Raw genomic sequence first — 22,076 nt, forward strand, 5'->3', positions numbered from 1 at the left:
TCCTCCGTCTCTTGTTATATTATACAGTGCGAGCGAGGGTCCTCCGCGATTTGTTCAATCTGCTCTGTGATTTCCTGAAGCTCTCTAATGGAAAGAAATTAAACACTATGATGTTAAAGTGCCGACTCTCAGCTGTAATTTTAGGGTTAACATGTAGGAATTGTAACACTTTATATTTACTGTAGTCCCCCAATTATTAAGGGACAAATTAATTAAAGAATGCAATTGGACAAATTAATATCACCTTAAAGTCCTCATATTTAATATTTGGTTGTAAATCCTTTGGCTGAAGTTTATGACCTGTAGACATCGCTAGACACTCTTGGTGATGCTTTGCCAGGCCTTTAGCCACCCTCAATTGTTGCTTGTTTTGGAGGCTTTTTGCCTTCAGTATGGTCTTTTATAGTCGGCAAGTTGCCCATAAAGTGGATCTGCTGTTAAGACAAAATCTTAAGAGCTATTACACGGACTGGCGTGATATTTGGTACAGGACTAAATAATTTGGTGATACCCTCATTTTTCATCGAGTGCCACCAACAGGTCAAAGTTCCCACTTCACTCTTTCCCCGATCTTACTCATGAAAACTTCAGATTACCAATGATAAATGTTACACATTATTTTTTAATCAAAGTTATTCACAAAGACTGTTGTTTGAATTTGAATAAAAGATATATTATATATTTATATATTTTGTTGTATTAACTTCATGCAACAGAATCTACCTCTTCAATAGACCAGAAACTTCAGTAAGGCCAAATTAAACATTTGTAACATTTAGGAGGAGCGATTGGCAGAAATGGAATATAATATTTATAAGTATGTTTTCATTAGTGTATAATCACCTGAAAATAAGAATCGTTGTGTTTTCATTACCTAAGAATGAGACATTTTTATCTACAGAGGGAGCGGGTCCCCTTCCACGGAGATCGCCATGTTTCTACAGTAGCCCAGAACAGACAAATCGAATACTGGCTCTAGATAGGGCTGTTCACGAGTTTCACGAGCTTCAAAGGGGAGGGTGATGCGAGTGATATTCAAATGGTTCAAACTGCAATTTCACCACCAAATGCCACTAAATCCGACACACTGGACAATCAAAAAATAACGTTTTATTTATCTGTTTTACTGCTTTGTTCTTACTAACGCCTCTCCCTCTCGTCATTAACTCTCTATCTCGGTCGACCATCACTGCTCTCTCGCTGTCTCTCTTCAGCTCGTTAAACTGGGAGGAGGGTCCAACTTTGAATCGTGTGTTTACAAACAGCAACCGACAAATCCTACTTATTCTAACTTTAAAGGTGGGGTATGCGATTCTAATCCAACACACGTCTTAACAACATAACAAATTCATTGAATATCTCCTCACGGTCCGCTAACTGTCCGTTCAGTGTGTGCGCTGAAAAAAATCTGGTGTTTGTACACAGCCCAGCTCTGTAAATACATTTAAATCATGGAAAAAGAAATGGATGACAACAAACAAATTACACTTTTGAACAGAACAGAAATATTTTTTGTTTCATGTTATACAAATTAAATTCAAATATACTGTATGTGTCTCTATAGAGTTGTGTAATTATTTACTAACCATACTATTTCATAGTAGGTTGTTATTTTTGATAGTTATTCTTGACATTTCCCACTTTTTAACCATCAATATGACATCAAGATTTCAATTTACTGCAGATGAAGAATGTTGCATATTTATTTCTTGCAACAAATGAGAAAGTATCTTAGGCAGTGACCAGCAGAAGCGGTACTAAATGAAGTGGGAGCCAAAAGAGCCGGCTCTCGGACAAAGGACCGGTACCATAAGATCCGGTTCCCTTCAAAGAGCCGTACTTCCCATCACTACTTCGCAGCAGCAACTGTAGGGACAGATTGCTAAACCACAACCTAGCTAACGTTAGCTACATTACTTGCTGTGTCGTTGCTCGCTCTTATATCATGGTATTTGTCATGGTATTGGATTTCTCCAGATTCACATACCCCACCTTTAAGACAGATCAGGATCAATCTAAACATGCTGCCACTGTGTGTACAGGGTGAAAGCTTACCTGGTGGGGGGCAGCAGTAATTCAATTATGGAAATAAGGTTAAAAGCAGAGCAGCCAGGTGGTTAGAGGTGGTTGCGTGACAAGGTGACATGACTGACTGACTGACTTATCAAAATGGGGGGGCAATAATGCACACTGATTTAAAGTACCCCTCCACTCAGAAATGTGTTTTTCTTATGTTTAAGTGTTTTTAGTACCCTAAAATATCAGACCTTGACTTTACTGACTTGTGTCCGTGCAAAGTTTGTCACTCGAGAGGTGTTTTCATATTCCTCTACTGAAGGGGGAGATGTCTATACACTTCCCTAAAATTCAAACGTACTCCGGGCAAACTAGATTTGGTACGTCACAAATTCAAAAGCCAATCACAATGCCACCTGCAAAGAAACCTGAAACCTCCAGTGCAGAGCGGACATGTCAGTACAGAGCAAGAGTTTGCACTAACTTAGTATAGTAAAAGTTTTGACAGCAGACATGGTAGAGTGTGCAGTTTTTGGATGTAAACTGGACCCTGGAGCTCGATTCAACTATCTACTAACGTTACGTAATAACAATATGAACACACTGTAACTTCGTCGCAGATATTAGTGTATGTTTCACGACCACTAACTTTGTGTCAGCCACTGCCAGTTGCAAGCTAACAAGTTAAACAATATAAACAAATAAAAGATGCTAACTACACTTACCTTTCTGATACGTCTGCTAGTCGCTGATTTGGTGCAAAATAGACTCCTCATCTGGGTCTGACTGAGGCTCAAACATGTACGGCTGAATCTCCTTTAACACTTTAACACTGCCGACCTCTACCTGTGCATGACTGAACTGCCTCACTGAACTGCTGCGGCTCACACGCAGACAGTGATGCTGCTGCTGCCAGCCCTATGTTTTTATATTGAGTTTTCCTTTAATAAATACAATACAATAAAAGCCTTGGTAACAAATGAGGGGATTCTGTCCACAGAAACGTTAGAGGGCTTTTAATCTGAAACAGATACAGGAGGTGTTGAGTTGAAAAAAATATTTGTTTCATGTCTGTGACATATTCTTCAGACATTGAAACTGTAGTGAAAGGTTTTGCTGGTATGTCGTCGATATGACATATCTGATGAACAGATCATTTTCACTGTGTATTTTTGCTGAGAACCATGCAAGTTGCAGAAAGAATAGCCGAGACCTCTGTTGTCTAGATCAAGTGTCGCTGCAGCCCACATGATTTGCGCGCGAGACGTGTTGTGGGTTGAACTTTAAGAATAAGAATTATACTTTTATTTTCACACATTTTAACTGTGCTGGATTTGTTACTCTATATGTAAACTTACAGCTACTCATTGAGCAACCAAAATCACTTGCAAATTAAATTCAAGTGTAAAGTTTAAAAAGTTCAACCTAAATGTGGTTGAATTTGCTATGGTTCCAATGCATTTGGTTCATGTGTCACAATTTCTATCCATGCTCTGTCTTATGATTGCTGTCTCTTCTGTTTTAAATTCAGTAATGCGTCTTGACACTCACCTTACTGTGTCAGTCCTGACCTTCACTTGAACAAACCAGTAAGGATGTTGTTTTGGCTTTGATCCAGAGAGAATCCATTAGCTTTAAAGAGCTAGCTAGAAGGGAAAGCTTGCAACAGGCGTAGCAACAGTAACTAAGGGGGGCGGGGCTTAACAAACAGGTAGTTGGTGCATGGTTGCATTAATGTCGCATTCATGCCAAATTGTTTAGACCGTAATTATGAGCAACCAAGTTGGAAAACCCATCAGCCTGCCAGTCAAATTTCTGACAATAACAAGAACTACCAGTTGGTAAAACTCAACAAACCATTTGCAAAATGGATAGCCAATTCACTTAATTTAAAAGAAGCTATACACAGTTTATATCCTATCTAGTTTCAACAAACTGCTTCAAACATGTAACATCGTAAAAGTAGCTCTGACTGAAAGGCTAGCAGTGGCGGTAACCATGTGTGAACACGGGGAACAACAAGAGGTTTTCCTGTTCTTCCCATTCTGCCAACATGGCGTGAAAGCGGCGTAACTGCCAGTGTTGGTAGGGGAAGGACTGATGTTACCATGGAAACAAACTGGTTTTATGGAATTCTGGAGTTCTAACCCAACAGAAGAGCCAATCACAGCACAGTGTTCTGTGTGTGTGTGTGTGTGTGCGTGCGTGTGTGCTTTTGCATGACAGAGAATCACATGAATTCACGTTCCCTGTTGCACCACCACCTCACCCTTTCTGTCCCCCCTTCTGCCTCTCTCCTCCCCCCCATTCACTCTTTCTCCCTCCCTCTCTCTCCAACTCCCTCAGTAAGCTGACACTGGGCATTTACACGTTAGCTGCTTTTACCGCTAATAGGATCAGAGGGCCTACATTGTCATCTGATAAAACTAAGCAGCTTGATAACTACACTGCTTCTTAACCAATTTATGCTCAATTAGGATAACAGAGAAACAGTGGAAGGACAAAAATGTATTAACAAAATCATGAGGGGATAAACGAGCACCTTAGACTATCATTACTCCATAAGCTTGTTGGCAAGCTGGTGACTCTAATGGGAATGAAGGATTGTTGAGGCAAAATAATGTTGTTCTTGTGCTACACTTTGGTTTTCTGGTCTGAAACTTGATTATTCATGATGTTAATGCCTCTGTTATTGACATTTTGGATATTTAATTGTATATTATTGGAATTAAAATCTAAATGGAAATTGAAATGATGATAAGCCTTTTCCTCCTCTGCTGGAGCCACAGGGCATCATCTCTGTGATGAGTTCGACCTAAATGAATTATTTTATATTTTAGAACCAACTCATTGGTTTGAATAACATCAATAAGTTGTCACTTGAAAATTATTTACATCCATGTTACAGTCAGTTAATTAAACCACCCAGTCATCAAGCTAACAAGCTAATAAAATATATATATGGACTCAATATTTTTCATGACTGAGGTGGAAATATTCCAGATGTCTTGTGCATCATTTTATGCATGTTTCCCCACACAGATATATCTGGAAACTGGAGAGTCAGAATTTAAAATAAAAGTTCTGTGGGTTTGTACTGACTATCTTTCTTTCTTGCAAGATGTGTAAGTATCATTGAAAGGTGGTTATGATTATTTATTCACCTCCTCATTAGAACTTTTTCCTCCCTCCTAGGTTACCTGATAATCAGACCAAATTGCCCTTTGGTTTCACTTCATAACTATTTGAATCACTGACAAACTTGGAGATGTAGGCAGAAATTCAGAGGTCCCTGTAATGAAAACATGTTTAACTTTAACTTTTAACTCCAGATGCCCTACAAATACTTCCCACTGAAATGCTCTTCAAAATTGTTTCTAGCATTGTGCTTGGAGGGGTTCAACTTTTTCAGTCAAATTATTGTGCCCCTTTAGAAATAGTAGCCCAAATAATCACTCTATACAGTGATAATGTCTGTTTGTATGTATGTTTTGGTATAAATTACGGAAACAACAAAGGGCTAGGAGTTTAATCTGAATTCATTCGTGCGACATTGTGTCCACCAGTCGGCACATGTTACCAGTCCACATATAAATTGGTGTGTTCAGCTCGGATGTCTAAGCTGTAATGTATGTAAATGGAAACTCTTCAGGTAGACATGAACAGTACATTAAGGGGATGAATTTAACTGAACAGAGATGAATGAATTCTGAAACAGCCTGACCCGAAGAAACCACTTTACATTTTGTTTCTGAGCATTTATCATTTAAAACCTCCGCTTTTCCCATTAAAAACCAAAAAAATATGTTTTACCTTCTTTTTACCTTTTTGCTCTCATCAGACTCTGTTTAACATACAGTATTTTGTCATGTGCACATTCTCTCAGTAGTAAAGACTGAAACTGAATCAGCTGTCTGTTTTTAAATAGATGTTTCTCTAACGTTTGATATGTTTAAGGTAACAGGAAATCTCTTTAGCGTCTTTAGAGTCGTGGCTGATTTCTGTGACACTAAGCCGGGGTCAACTTTGAACTCTGCAGTCTCAGCTGATTTTAAGCTGCCAGCAGACACTTTTGTGCTCCAGTACTCAAAGAAACAACATCCAAGTATTCAGTGCCACAAACTGACTCTGTGATGATAATGAGCCAGTTAGGACTTTGTTTTAGTCATTAAAGGCTTTTGTTTCCAGTCAACATCAAGCATCTCAACCTTGAGGAGTCTGTTTATTGTCATCATATCATAATGTCATCTCATCGTCAAAAGCAGCTTTTAATGCAAAGGGACATGTTACCAAGCCTCCCATTAAAGGCCGTGAAGAAATGCTGCACCTCCACAAGAGGAGATTTCCTGTACGATTCTTCCAGCCCAGCCCACTTTTCACTTACAGGGGTTCTGCACTAAAATGTTCAGCCACCAACCTGAATGTGTGCAATTTCCTGTTGCATCACCATCTCCTCTACCAGGCCAGTATTGGTCCAACAGCATCATCTGACACCAATATAATGGAGGTAATCAACCTGTAAAATCAAAAAAAAAAAAATTCTTTTACACATTTCATGTATTCATTTAGTCTTTTTAAATTAAATTTTTTAAAGTTTGAAGGTACAGTGTTCCCTATAGTCTTTCCGACCACTGAACGGGCTTGGTGGGTTGAATAAAATGTTAGCTCTCATTGATTTGATTTTAAAAACATTGCTATAGGTAATGGCTTTCATAAACCCATTTCAGCCAAACTGTAGTTAATAATGGTTGTAAATTATCTCAAACCACAAACACACTCTTTGAAGTATGATTGTGATTGAAGCTATACATTACATTCATTTTAACTATCTAAAAGGAACTGAATGCAAGATAAATCTCATATAGTGTCTCACACATAATGTGCACAAGATACAGTATTTCAGTATTTACCAAAACCAAAAAAACTAAATTACAGTATGTTCATCGTTAACAAACTGAATGAGCTGTTGTTGTTGTTGTTACATTCGGAAATATCACATTCATAAAATAAATACACAGTAAGCTGAAACAGCAAAAATAAGAAAGTAGGGCTTGGTTTGTTTAGCATTTTCCTTTTGTTCCTTGCAAACAATAACAAGCTGATCTTACTGTATTATAATTGTAAAACCTTGTTTTCTTCCAAATCAAGTGTTGTAATTAGATGTAAGCAGTATTTATTTTGTAGTTTCCTGTCTAGAAGTAATTATCATTTAAATTTATCTGAAATGTATTTAAAAGAGCTAATAACTATACAAGTTTTTATAATGGTGGATTTTGAAAATTTCTCTTTTTAAATTGTGCAAAAATAAGTTGCTGCATCTGGCTACTACTTCATTTTTCTACAGTTGATAAAACATAAGTACCAACATGACTTAGATTGCATTTTTAAAATAAATGTATTTGTCCTGTCAAATCTGATCAGATTTGACAGAGCCTGAACCAAGACAGATCACATGTAGGAATGAAAATGAAATATTGTGGGGAAATTTAAGACAGTCTTACATAGTAATGTCATTTACAGTTTTAATTCATTCATTCAGTCAACATTAGCATCAGCTTGTTACATGAACATAGTCTTTATGCTGATATAAGTGTTTACCACATGTGTTATCATTTCAAAGTTTTTTTCATGTAGTCCACATAATGGGGAGGGGCTGAGTGAGCTTAGTGAAAACTTTCAGTGGGTCTTTTGTATTTAAAACAATACATTTATGAAAGAAAGTCTTGTCCAAGCTTCATTAGCCTTGGCCTCCTCCTGTGGGGGTGAATGGAAATGACATTTAAAACAATTACTTGAGCAGAAAACAGCTGCCAATCACTCTTAAAGGGGAAGGATTCCAATTAATAACCCTCTCCTAATCCCCTCGTTTCACCTCCTACGCCCCCTGAGCTTTGTCCACCTCTCCCTCTCTGTCTTTCTCCTCTTCCACTCTCCTCTGTGAGCTGGAGTGCATGGCGTCTGAACTCAGTTGTTGAACTTTCTTTACACTGGGTGGCTTTATTCAGATGCACTTTATTGGAGTGTTTCTGTCAGGACTGTTTGCTACAGAGAGAAATTATTTATAGAGAGATGCAAGGTAAGCAAAGCCGGCTGAGTGTCTGCGAGCGCTGCACATTGCGGATCTGGGAAGAGTGAAGTTGGAGGGTGAGCTGCTGAGAGGAACAGGTGGAGCACTGGCATCAGCGACTTTAACAGTTCAGCATATTTACTTCCAAAAGGTAAGCTCTACCACTGACTCGTTTTATGGCTGCCACACTTTTCAGTGACACTGAACTTCAACTATGTTACTTGTCATGCAAGTGCCTGAAACTGGAGATGTGTGGGTCCAAAAAGATAGCAGAGTGTTCAGTAGGTAGATCTTGGGATGCACTGAACAAACAAACGCTGGTGCTCCTGAAACTAATAAACTCCACACACTTCTGCTCCTCTATGTGTGAATACCTGAAATTTGCCAATTTGCACATCTGTAGATGTGTGGATTTATTTTTATTGCATAGCAGAGCACAAATAATAGATAAAAGAATACAGATTTTGTGCACCAATTCTAATCTAATAAAGTTACTTAACTTACTTACTTTATTTGTTTCTTCTTTGTTAGGGACAGTGCATACTAATTAACATCACTGTGATGTACGGGATGTCCCCGATTTGGCCAAAATGCTCTTTTTTCGTCTGCATTCCCCTTTTTTCCACCTTTTTTGCAGAGGTATCTTTTCCGAACATGCATTACTTTACTTACCAAAGATTATATTACCTGTGAATGAATTGATTAGTTTATAGAAACAATTCATAATTGCAGACAAGAGACTTGTAGTTCCTAGAAATAGTTTGTTGCTCTTCATTTCCACAGTTACAATCTATACTTACCAAACATAATACTGACACCAATAAGGCTCATTTTTGTTAGGAGTTTACAGTATGTAAAGTAATGGGAGGAACCATTATCAGTAGAATGACAAGATATGTGTCATAAAGTCTTTTTTATTCCAATAGAGAGGCTTTGACTTAAATCTGGGTTTTTATGAGAAATGTCAACTTTGTTTTGTAAAAAAAGTGGAAATTGAATGTAAATTTAAAATTTTGCAGTTGATTCATAGTCATAGGCAACAGTGTAGAGTTATTAGTACTGATCATTGATTAAAAAAAAGTCAGAAGTATGGATTAAGAAGTAACTTGTGTGCCACTAGTGTCCATCAGCACACTCTTCAGTACTGTAGCTTTCAGAGTCTGAGGGCTAGACTCTTGACCCCCTGCGACTCTGCAGAGGATAAGCGGGTTTAGATGAATGGAGGGATGGACAGAGAGCCATCGAAGGTAACCAGGTGATTTCTCACCTACTGTACCTTTAGTCCTTCACTCAAACTCCTTTCCTCTGACCGCAGGCCCGGGTGAGTGCCCAGACGCTCTAATGCATTTATCACTGGATACCATGAGCATGGTGGACGACAGCTGCCTCTCACCCAGCAATTTCCACGAAATGGGGAAAGGTGGGGGCATCGCTGCCGGGGGGCGCGTCCACAGCATTGATGTCATTCTAGGTTTCAGTAAAGACCAGGACCCCCTGCTCAGCCCTGCAGGGGCCCCGCGGCCCCATAAAGTGGACATAGATGGCCTGGCAGAGCCAGGGAAGCAGCAGGAGCCCTCGTCACACCCGACATACAGCGGGCACCTTTCCTCTCTGAGGAACAGCAGCACAGAGCAGCAGCAACAGTACCATGGTGAGTCAAGCTGCTGATGCTGGTCTCCACTCTGGCAAAGTTTTCTACAGTAGTATCACCTTTTAGAGAACTTTGTTTCACACCACCAGTTATCAATTTTGGTTGTGTTCCTTGGTCGGTGCAGATCTTGCTTCAGAGTTTGAGTTTGTTATTGAGGATACAGTTTATGAATCATCTGACTTTTTGCCTCAAAACATATGAGATGGTCAAGGATATTGATTATACAGCAGCACCTCTGGTCTGGGAAGGCTGGATAAGTATGAGCTCTGGGTTCAGTGTTTCAAAAATTTGAATTAGATAAGAAAGAATTGATTTTGCTGAACTGAAGTTAGGATATTGATGGCATTGAGCAAACATAATAAATTTTACTTGACCAATGACCATAAAGTAATGGTCTTTCACGGTCCACACAAAATTTATTGAAGAGCCAGAATGAACTCATGATCTTATGGAAAACTTCAAAGGGTAAATATGAGTTTATACTGTTAACCTTGACCAGTTAACAGTATAAACTCATGTTTACGCTTTGAAGTTTTTCACAAGATAACAAAGCATATTAAACAGCATGTATAACAGGCACAGCATGCACTCAAAAGACATACTTCTAAAACGTAAAGCTTAAAAAACTGTTTCTGACACAAATAGCCACTTAAAAAGAGATCACACAAAGAGTTAGCTCTAAAACAAAAACATCCACAAAACATTAGTTATTAAATATAATGTTAACTTTTAGTATGATGACAAATCTGCACTGCAGCCCTATAAGTTTAAAAACTACAAAGGCAATGATAAAGAATGTAATTAACCAAACAATGGAGCATAATTGCGGTATAATATCACATCAATTATTCAGCACTCTGAAATCAAGAGACAAAGTGTTGAAATCAACACGAGAGAAATCTGTCCTGTTTAAATGAGGCAGTTTTAGTACCGTTGGATCATATATGTTGGTGCAGCATTTCTGTGCAGTTTGCATCCATTTAAAACCACTCACATGTAGATTCAGAGCCACTGTGTTACACACTGTTGCCATGTGGAGCCTGTTGCATTAACTGTGTGAACTGTGTGGGCTGAGATTGAGAGATAAATCACAGAACAAGATGGTGTAGGGGGTTTATGTCCCCAAACCCAATCCCATCCCCTTGTGGAATTCCCCTAATCTTCTCTTCTGTGCAGATTAGATTGTACAGTAGTTCATTCGGGTGTTATTGTTAGCGTTCTGTTCTGAATCAAATTCATCACGTTTAATCTGAAGCTATTTTCACGTGCAGGATCAGGCAGGTGGTTGGTGATTTTGTGGCAGAAACACAAATGAACTGGAGACGGATATATCTTTTTAAATTATTATAAGTGATTCAAATTCAGTCGCTGAATCCAGGAGGACATTCGTTTCTCTTGATTAACGTACATCAACACCAATGACATCACTCTTTTGTATGTAACTATCCTGTGAAGTCAACCCAGTTCCCCTGAATGAGAAAGTTTTCTGTGTTTGGTGTCAGTCACCCCCGTGCTGAGATGTTCTGCTGGCTGATAAACAGTGGGCAGCCTTCAGACCAGTGGCTGTGATGGTCTGACGGGCCAAGAGCTGGTCACTGAACCAGACCTGACCTCTGCCTTTGTCATAGCTGCTTAATGAGAGGTGGACAAATGAACCCCCAAAATCCTGCTTTGCCTTTGCCTCTGCCAGTTAAAAGACCACAATGACGCTTATCTACATCAACGCATATCAGTTGTTTTACTGAAGCAGTGACAGGGGGACAATAGTCATTAAGAGTGACGGTTCATTCTTGACTTTAGAAACGTTCATTTGACATAAAACAAACTGTAAATTAAAGCAGCTATAATTGTCGTTTTTATACTTAGAATGTATCAAACAACAATGTGAAAACAATGTGAGAATGTGAAAGGGGTTGCTCATAGTGATGAACCTACAGAGAATTATCAGCTCATTGTTTAGCTGTCTGGCCCGCAACTCACTGATCTCATAGAGTCGTTTTCGGGAGCAGCAGGCAGCTGTTTTCAACAAAAAAGCTCTAAAAACCCACTGTACACTACCTGCTCAGCACCAAACAGCAGACAGACAAAGTTAGCGACTAGCTGGTGAACACAGTGAAGAATTTAGCAGCTAGAGATTCAGCTCTTTCCCTCAGGAGCTGGTAGAGAATGAAAACAGAGCTAAAAGAGAGTAAATATTGGACTTACATTCATCAGGTGGACAGAAACACGACTCCAAGATAATAATAATGTTAAAAAAGCATTGAGAATTCAATTTAACCTGCTTTCTATGATTGACAGCTTGTCTAACACAACCTGAATGATGAATTGTACCTGATTCAGGTCTGATCCTTGCAGGCATAAACTCTTCTAGAGTAGCTGCTTCACAAGAGCAACTGATCTGATTGTGATTGTGAGACAACAACGTGATTTACAGTTCAGTTCATAAAAAGAAAGGGAAAACATTCTTGTTTCCAAACATCTTTTTTGAGGACAGTTTACCTTTGGATAAGATAAACACTGGAAACAACTTTTCTAAATCCGATTAGGAATGTTTTTCGAGCTTCATTGAAGTTCAGGGGATTGCTTGCTTCACTGACCTACAGTAGCCTATTGTTGCAGGTGTCAAACTAATGTCTGCTCTACTGGAAAGTGGGCACTACATTCTTCATTTCAACGTACCATTCTGCTCTTGTTTTTCTTCTAAACCTCAGTTCGTATTTGTAACACATTGTTTTCATTATCGCAATTTTCAAATAAAAAACTATGAGAACAAATAGAGAAAATATACACTCCTGATTCATTTCTCTTGCTGTGCTGAACAGATACTGGCTTATTCACAAACAAGTGCGATGAGGAACTGAATGAGCTGAGGAAGAGTGTAGACAGTGATGAAGGCAATTCTCCAGAGCCATGCAAGGACGATCAGCCCAAGAAGAAGCACAGGCGCAACCGCACCACCTTCACCACCTACCAGCTGCATGAGCTGGAGCGTGCCTTCGAGAAGTCCCACTATCCAGACGTGTACAGCCGTGAGGAGCTCGCCATGAAGGTGAACCTCCCAGAAGTCCGAGTTCAGGTAGGAGGAACCACAACACCAGAGGCAACAACATGACTCTGTTCAAACAAGTCTGTAGTTATAACTGTCAACATCACAGAGATCCTCTGACATCAGAAATGTCCACCTTGAGTGAGTTTTCTCATTAATAAAGCCAAAGCTATTTTGTCTGTTTACAAAAGTAGGTATTCACTGCCTGCAGTGTTCATGTTTGTTTTTCTTTGTGTTCTCTTGTGTTTGGCCATTCCTTATTATAGTACAGCAGTAGAATAATAACACAACTACGTCACAAGACAGTTAACCTTAAGAGTTAAATTGGTTTGTTTTGAAATGCTGGGGTGCTCTTGAGGACAACATAAGCACGCCAAGCCTTTGTCCTTTGGCTTGTCAGTATTCAGGTAAGGAGATTGTCCTAGATAGTTACATAAGCAGGGTGTGTGTTAAAACACACGATGCCAACGTCATACAAAATGACACTTTTAAGGTTGGCAAGAAGCAGATGGATTCAGCAGCGGGAGGTTGAAGTTAAGTGCAAAGCAGAGCAATGAAGCTCTCAAGGGACTGCACAACTAACAAATTTCAGGAGCTTTTAGCCGCATCTCATTGCCTTCATCAGTGGTTGAGGCTTGTTCGGTTGTCGTGGACATAATTCAGTTGTTATCATGTGACTTAAATATGGAATTTCTGTCACGTGATAACAGGTGGTTAAAAAATTTCCATTAAGTGTATTTTAATAATAATGAAATGATCCATAATGAACCTTCAAGCTCAACTTCTCAAGAAATGTTTGGTTAGTGCTACAAATATGATGATAAACACAGCATACCTGCAGTGTAAGAATCTAGAGGTGCTTGTAGGTACTTAACTGCAACTGTATGTTTTTGCATTTCAATATAGATAACTTTAGTTTGAACAGTGTTTCTGTGAGTGTTAGGTTGAGATGCTCATTGTGCCTTGATCTTGAAGGGCTGTGTTAATGGAGAATAATTTCTTATTCAGATTAACTTAATTAATGATTGGATCACCACATATACTATACATATAGGAGCATACTTACACAAACATCACATGTAGTTGCAAGGCTACTGAAAAGAAATTGATGAAAGGAGTAACATCTGCCCACTGACCACCTAACAACAAATTCATTTGAATGTACGTTTTGATCCCAGTCGGAACTCTCATTTCATGGGTCACCACATGACAATCCTTGCATGGCTTCAAAAAAAAGATTGATAAAACAAACTCTCCAAACAAATAGGGTGAGATCAAAATACGTGGATCATGCACTTATGTCCCTCATATTCAGGTACTCTTCATGACAACTTGATTTTGTCCCCTAGGTCTGGTTCCAGAACCGCAGAGCTAAATGGCGTCGGCAGGAAAAAATGGATGCCAGCACCATGAAGCTCCACGACTCATCCATGCTGTCCTTCAACCGCCCAGCACCAGTTCACACCAGCATGGGTCAGATGACCAACTCCCTCCCCTTGGACCCCTGGCTGTCCTCTCCCCTGTCCAGTGCTACACCGGTCCACAGCATCCCAGGCTTCATCAGTCCAGCTCAAGGCCTCCAGCCCAGCTACCCCAGCCACGGCTTCCTCAACTCCACTCCTCATCCCCCTCATCCTCATTCTTATCCTCACTCTCATCCTCATCCATCCATGGGCCAGGGGATGCAGAGTATGGCTCCTCCTCCTTACCAGTGTTCGGCACCGTACCCGGATAAATACCCTCTGGAGGACGTGGACCAGCGCAGCTCTAGCATCGCTGCATTGAGAATGAAAGCCAAGGAACACATCCAGTCTATGGACAAGACCTGGCAACCCATGTGACTAACAAACCTGGCAGTCCATGTGAATGATATTGGGAAAGGGAGATGTTGAAGTTGTTTCTTGGGGTTCAGAGTAACAGACATTGAGTAAAATGTTAGAAAATATGGCAGTGACATGTCAGTTACCCACAGAGCAAAGGAAATGGATTTTGAACTGTGAAAACCGAGGATTTTAGGACTTTCTTTGGACTTAATTTTTTCATTTTTCCTCATCTCAAGGACATGAAGCAGACAAGTGAACTCTACAGTCTTGTTAACTTGTTCATTTTAAACCACCAATTACCAGACATCTGTTCTCCCTCCAATCTCTAAGTGTTTAGCGTTGCCTTGCGTGCTGTAAAAGCAAATGTCTTTGATTGCAACTTGCACCCCAGGAGCAAGGAAATTTCTTTCCTTATCAACCACTTTTTGATGTTTATGTGACCCTTGTGACAGCTCATGTCAGAGGACAGCTGTTCATGAACTGGGAATTAAGGCATGCTAACACGAAAATCACCTAAATATGGAGATTATTATTGTATTTCTGTTCTTTCAGTTCACTTTTCTGTTAGTTCTGTCAACCATCAAAAATGGAGTCAGACAAAACATCCTAAATTCAGCTGTTCATTCTTTCCTTTTCCCATTTTTTCACTAAGTTTGTGTTTTTACTAATTAATCCAATTGTCACATTTTCATGGGTCAGCTAATCAGAGTCTCAGAGTACTTTGTGAATGAAAGTCCAGTCTCAGTTTAATGTGAGAGCAGCTTTTAAAAACCAAGGCATGAAGACACATAACAATGTCTCTGACAATGACTGTAAATGCACGTCTCACTAATCTGTTGATTTATAAAAGCTGTGTAACTGATTTTATGCTGATCTCCCAATTATGGCATGGTTTATGTTGCCCCTTACTGGCTGACCAGTTTAGATATTTGAGCCTATAGCTTAGATACGCTGGTGTGACTGGAGGACTAGTGAGGCCTACTGTCGTGGTTTTAGATATACAGGGAGAGGAGAATCTCTCACTTATGGGGTCACAAACTGTTAAATAGATAATTGTTTGTGGGAAAGTGTACTAGAATCAGAAATGTGATGGCACCTTCAAAGTGGAACTGGGCTGAGAATATACCAAAAATAATTCTGCACAATTATTGTTCTGATTTGTGCTGAGATGCTTTAAAGAAGGAAGGAAGGGTGGAAGGAAGTATAAAAGACAAAAACAGTGTATTGAGCGGAGTAACCCTCTTTTTGCTTGAGTGGCTGTTGGAAGAGAAAACCTGTTGGCAGCTCAGTGTTGGGTGGCTGCGTGTACGTGCAGGGCAGCAGAAAGAGCCCTGTGTGATGCGTCACCCCACATAGTTTAGTCTTTGTTCGGCACAATTGATCCAAGTGTATCCTCTTTGTCTGAAATTGAAAGGGGGTCTCAGGCTGCACTAAATAGGCCCTTGTAACCATTTTGTCATGGAAGGTTTTTTTCATTCTCAATCAAAGGAGGAGAAACATGGATTGTAGCTGCTATGGTCATTAGTGACACAATATTGGTCTTTTACCATCTGTTAGGTTAGGAGTCAAGCTCTAATTGTCTTAAAGGTAGAGAAGAACCTAACCACAATGTGTTTCACATGAGCAGTAGAGCTAAATATATTTGTATTTGGTATTGAGACATTTTAACAACAGCATCTACAGATAGCATCTCACATAACTGAATATGTACAGGCAGAAAAGCTATATGGTAACCCTGTATGCTAACTTTTTTGACTTTGTTATGGAACAAGAGGGAGAGAAAATCCTTCATCTTAAAATATATATATATATATATATATATATATATTTTTTTTTTTTATTTTATTTATTTTTTTTTTAAAGGAGCCTAATTTTGCCCATAACTGCCCATTGTATGTTTGTGATATTTCACTTTAATATAATGTGAAAGTCACACATTGACTACAGCAAGAACAATATTCAAAGTCATTTCTGGTTCATTTTAAAACCCGTTGTTATACTGCTCAGAGAGGGAAAAGCACAGTTTTACATCTGCTGCTTGTCATCTGTCCTCATGTAGTTTTTTTTAATGTTGTTGGTTAGTGATGTTTAGACTCCCTATTGGCCAATGCCAGGACCTCACACCATAGAGGATTACCGTGCACATTAGGAGCTTCTTTAGGATGCTACATAAATGTGATTTTGGACCAAGAACAAGCCAAAGGTTAGATAACGGACAAAAATGCACTAGTTTTAGTTTTTTTATGTGAATATATACAGGTTATTTTTCCTGTATGGTTGTTTTGTTTCTTACGTGTCCTAGTTATATCATTGTTTTCTTTCTTTTTGATTTTGTCTGGATCATTGATGTCCATATTCTGGAAAGAATGAAGATCTACTGAAAATAAATATAGTTTGATAGAATATGTATCTCCACTTTCTCACTGCAGTGCTTTCATGTTGACCTGTGCACTCATTCCCACACAGTCACTGTATTTTTTTTAGCCCAGTAAGTCTAAAGACCAATCCAAGATTACTACAGTATAATCGTTATCATCTGACATACATGGGCAGAGACGTTTTTCTTTCTTTTCCTCTAACCCTTGTGCCCCGTCTCTCTCTGTCATATAAGAGCTCTTTCTCTCTCTTTTTTTTTACCCCTCCCAATCCTCTCTGCTGTTCCATGATTTGGTGGCAGGATGCCAGCCTGTTAGGAAGATGAGACTCCAATCAATCAGGGCTTCCCAGGGGGGCCTCTGACCGCAGGGCCCGACTCCCTAATTGCCCCTAGGCAAGCAGGCAGGCCGGCAGGCTTAGCCGCTGCAACACATGTTCACAGAGGGACCGGTGCCGCCGTGCTAGCTGGCCTCCTCAGCGTGTGAATCACTTTCTTGGACAGATGGAGGCCTGGATGGACCGCAATACAAGGGCCATATGGGTAGGCCAGTGGATGTAACAGAGAAATGTTTTTTTTAACATATCCTGAAGTGATGAGATACTGCATTACACTCCAGTGGTGTGTTGTTGGTCAACCCCAGTTTGTGCCTCTCATGAATTACCATTACATTCGAGTCATAGCGCTAAGCATCTCATTTTCTGGAAGATAAATACTTGTTGATCTTTTAAAAACCCAGAAGGTCATTTAACAGCACTTACTGCTGTTCTGAAGGCATTTCCAGAATCCTCAAAGACTCTTTTAACCATCTGTATGAAAAAATATTCTGTCTGTTACAGAATAAAAATTATTTTTAACACATTTCCCAAGTTGTGCCTCTTTTTCCTACAAGATGGAAGCAGGAAGTGAGTAAAAATTATATCATCAGTTATGATATAATCATGTGTTAATATTTTCTGTGTGTTTAACAAAAAGGGCAAGGATATACTGTGTCACCAGTTGCAACTTGGGAAACTGGTAAAAAATCTTCATATTTTTTATTGTGCAGCGGACAGAATATTTTTTCATCCAGATGTTTTGAGAAATCAAAATGTAACAAGTGCACAAGTAAGATAAGAGAGATTTATAGCACTTTCACTACTTTCAAATGTTTGTTTATTGGATCACATCTCGTGGTGTTCCCAAAGAGCCGAACAAACATTACACTGAATGGAAGAAAAACGGGAAAAAAATGCTTTGGACAAGAAAGGATGAAAGGAGAGACAGAGAATGTGAGGAAGTCAGAGTGGGAGAAAGGCAAAAGAGAAACATTAAGAAAGAGATTAAGCAGGAGAAAAGTGTGGGAGTGAGAGAGAGAGGGATAGACGGAGGGAGTAAGAGTGGAGAGGAAGAGGGGAGGGAGGGAGGGATGGCTGCTCATCAGAGTTAATGATGTAGAAAATCCCCCAATTAGAGCGTTTTCCTGTGTTGCAGGATGAGTTCAGAGCGGGGTCCTCTGACAGCCTGAGGATTAGTACCCGAGCCGGGCCGGGCCGGGCCGAGCCGAGCCTGAACAGACACTAACTAACTGCTGGACAGCTTGGCACTGCTCAGCTGGGGCCGGGTCGGGGCTATAGCCACAGCCAGGGGCCCGGGGTAGGCATGCGTTTAGCCGGAGTGAGTGGCACAAAGAAAAGCATGGGAAAAAGAGCAGTGGCTGATCAACATGGAGGAAAAAAAGGTCTGGTGGAGAGTTCTTCTCTACTATGCAAAATCTCACATTTATTCAAATAAATTTCTATGACTTATTTATTCACTGATCTACTGTAAATCATTTATTTTGAGCAGCACAAAGGGAACTACAAAACAAAATCTTGTCATACAACCCTGTGTTGTAAAATGATCAATAAATCTATCTTGTATCTTGTAAATGTCAGCCCAATAAGATTTTAGCTTCTATTTTTGCTAGTTACTCTCTATTTTACCTCTTACTAAGTCACTGAACTTCTCCACAAATGTACCTATTTTCTAAAATTATTGAACATTTGGACAGGGAGTGCCAAAAGTACAGCGTAGAAAGATAGTACAACTGTCCATGTTGCACGAGTGACAGCACTACACACTGTATGTGCTCATCCAAAACATAGCCTAATCTAATCTGGACATCTGGATTGTACTGAAAATCAATCTGTCCACATATTGCTTGATGTTGAATAATAGATCACAAGATGGCAAAAATCCTGAGTCTTGTGGTGGTGAGACACAGGAACACAGCCTTTAATCCTCCCGACCTGGCACTTGGGACAATAAATCTGAATGTCAATCTGTCTCTTTACACAACGATGAATTGATTACTGTTGAAACATAACCAATAAAGGCCTTTTGCCTCTCATAAGGTATTCACCTGCAAGTAGGAGAAGTTAAACAAATACACAGATGCAGAGATATTGAGACTTGAGTCAGACTTATGTCACAAAAATTTGAGACTTGAGCATGGAGATTTGGGACACATTGTGGACGCTTGTTTACATGTATGTGGTAAATATTCGAAATGCAAGGTCAACTTACTTAACTGTTCCCGCAGCTTTTGACTGTATCCCATGGCCTTAGTCAGCAAAGAGACTTGATACTTGACTTGAGACTTGACTGCCTATAGATTTGACTTGAGAATTAAAAACTTTGACCAAAAAAACAACAAAATAAATTTCAGTTAAAACAGATATCACCGGATGCAGACATGCCTTGCATAGCCTCATAGCTTGAATATTTAATTATTAGCTCTATGCATTGAAACGGCTGGGTATCAGCTATGAAAAAAAACACGGCTTTATTCAACTGCTGTGTCATTTTAATGGTCAACATTCAGTGACTTCAGTGAGCAGCAGCAGGTCAACATGAAAAAAGTTCTCTGTTCTCTGTTACTCTGAAAGACTTTAAATTGTCTTCCAATGTGCTCACAAACACTTCAGACTTCAGTCCTAAAAACCTAAAAACAACTCTGCAAATAAGTGAGGAAATTACAGGTAGCCTGGTAATTATAGGAGCAGAGCAATAACATATAATTATAAAAATATAAATATAATTATAAAGCAAGAAAATCAATTCTAGCATTTGCTCACTTTCCTTTGCAGTCTAACTGTAAAGGTCACAGAAATTAAGGTGTCAGTCTTCAAAGTTAAAGGTTGTTGACTAAATTGCAAATAGGAAAATAAACCCTTACTCACCTCTACTGCACAGTGTTCATTAAGAACAACTGAGTCTCTAATGAGTAATTGATTAATTGTGCAGTCTATTATTTCTCTACTGCACCCCAGTAGATCTGAAAGGGCCACGGCTGGAGTTAACAGTCTTATTGGAAAGACGCGTTCCTTGCAAAGGACAATAAGGGAAAATAGCGGAATTAATTGGGTTTGATTAAGAGAGCTTTTCAATGGGACACAGCTTTTTCGCATGACATAATTAGAGGTCAGTTAAGAGGGGGGTGGAAGGGGGGATTTGCTTGTTGGCGCCAGTCTTGTGTGGGTGTGTCTGTGAAAGAGACAGACAGACAGACAGACAGACAGACACAGAGAGAGGGGGGTGCTTCCTTCACACTTGTAGAGCTATGTTGTGTGTCTGATGTGGTAAATTTCTATTGGCTCACTCACCAGAAAGCACACAGTGAAGTTCACAGGGGGCCTTCTGTGCGCTAAGTGTGTGATTATTATCACTACACTTGCCAGCATTAAAGGCACAGGGCTCAGTCTTTTGTTATAGCTACATGCTCATTAGCAGAGACTACATTAATGTATAGAGTAGGGTGGTGACAGAAGAGTACATTCAGCAGTGTTTTTGGATGAGAACAAAACATGTAAACAAACTCAAAACATTTATTACAGACACAATACATTTATAATCCTGTTGCAATATAATCTAAAATAGGAGGAAGGTCATGCAAGCCATCAGATCTAAAAATACACCTGAACTGTCATGAACCAAAACCAGGCTTCACGCCTGATTAGATTATCAAATATTTCATCACAAGCCTGCAGAACAGTCGTGATTTCACTGTTTTACTGGGATTTTGGACAAATAATGAGCCCTAAACTGTTGAGTGGAGTGAACCTTTAATCCCACAGACAGCAGGCATCCACCTTATTGAAGTGTCCTTGAGCAAGGCATTACACTACAAGCCACAGGAAAGATGTTCTGCACTGGACAATATGGTCTGACAAAGAGGAAAGAGGATCTCTTCTTTGGGCATCGTATCATATTAGTTCCGACTTTTGTTACTACACTTTCCCTGCACGCGACCAATAAAGTTTATCTTATCTCATCTTGTTTATTTATTTGTTGCATGTGCTATTGTTATTGATGTCCTGAACTCACACAGAGAGCCACGTGTTTCAAGCCCGTGTTTTGATTGTAGCGCAAGAGTGTGTGTTTGTCAGACTGCAGGCGAGAATGGGGGAGCAAGAGAAGACAAGCAATTATTAAAATAAGTTAATTTAGAAAGAAGCAGGCCGAGGCTGGTTTAGGACTTGGGTCAAGTACACAGTGGTGGAATGTAACTAAGTACATTTACTCAAGTACTGTACTTAAGTACAATTTTGAGGTACTTCATTTTATGCTTCTTTATACTTCTACTCCACTACATTATAGAAGAAAATATTGTGCTTTTTACTCCACCACATTTATTTAGGTACTTTAGGCAGATTTAGATGATTAACGCATATGCATATTATTCTGAAATGGGCCATTCTGCATAATGAGTACTTTTACCTTGGGTATTTTAAGTATATTTTGATGCTAGTACTTTTGTATTTTACTTAAGTAAGTTTTGTATGCAGGACTTGTAACAGAATATTTCTACACTGTAGTACTGCTACTTTCACTCAAGTAAAAGATCTGAATATTTCTTCCACCAGTGCAACTACAGTATAGTCTACAGCAGTGCACTCCTGCCTCTGGCTGGGTCTGGAGAGTTTGGAAATAGAACTAGCACGCCCTCTAGGTTTGGTACTTGGACATGACAAGGAACTCCCCCATACTGGGACACAATAACATGCAGTATATTTCACTTGTATTCAACTTTCTTAATGTACAGCAGAGGTTCCTAACATTTTTCATGTAGTTGAATT

At 39.5% G+C, this 22,076-nt stretch overlaps 1 protein-coding gene across 1 annotated transcript; it reads left to right on the forward strand.

Moving 5' to 3' along the window:
- Positions 1-7,892: 7,892 nt before the first annotated feature.
- On the forward strand, positions 7,893-16,015 carry rx1 (retinal homeobox gene 1). Its single transcript, XM_044200271.1, has 4 exons — positions 7,893-8,234; positions 9,399-9,734; positions 12,557-12,810; positions 14,130-16,015. Exons 2-4 carry the CDS (start codon positions 9,425-9,427, stop codon positions 14,619-14,621), a joined length of 1,056 nt encoding a protein of 351 aa, XP_044056206.1. The 5' UTR covers positions 7,893-8,234; positions 9,399-9,424; the 3' UTR covers positions 14,622-16,015.
- The last annotated feature ends 6,061 nt before the right edge of the window (positions 16,016-22,076 follow it).

Source organism: Siniperca chuatsi, linkage group LG6, assembly GCF_020085105.1.
Source record: "Siniperca chuatsi isolate FFG_IHB_CAS linkage group LG6, ASM2008510v1, whole genome shotgun sequence".
Taxonomy (NCBI): domain Eukaryota; kingdom Metazoa; phylum Chordata; class Actinopteri; order Centrarchiformes; family Sinipercidae; genus Siniperca; species Siniperca chuatsi.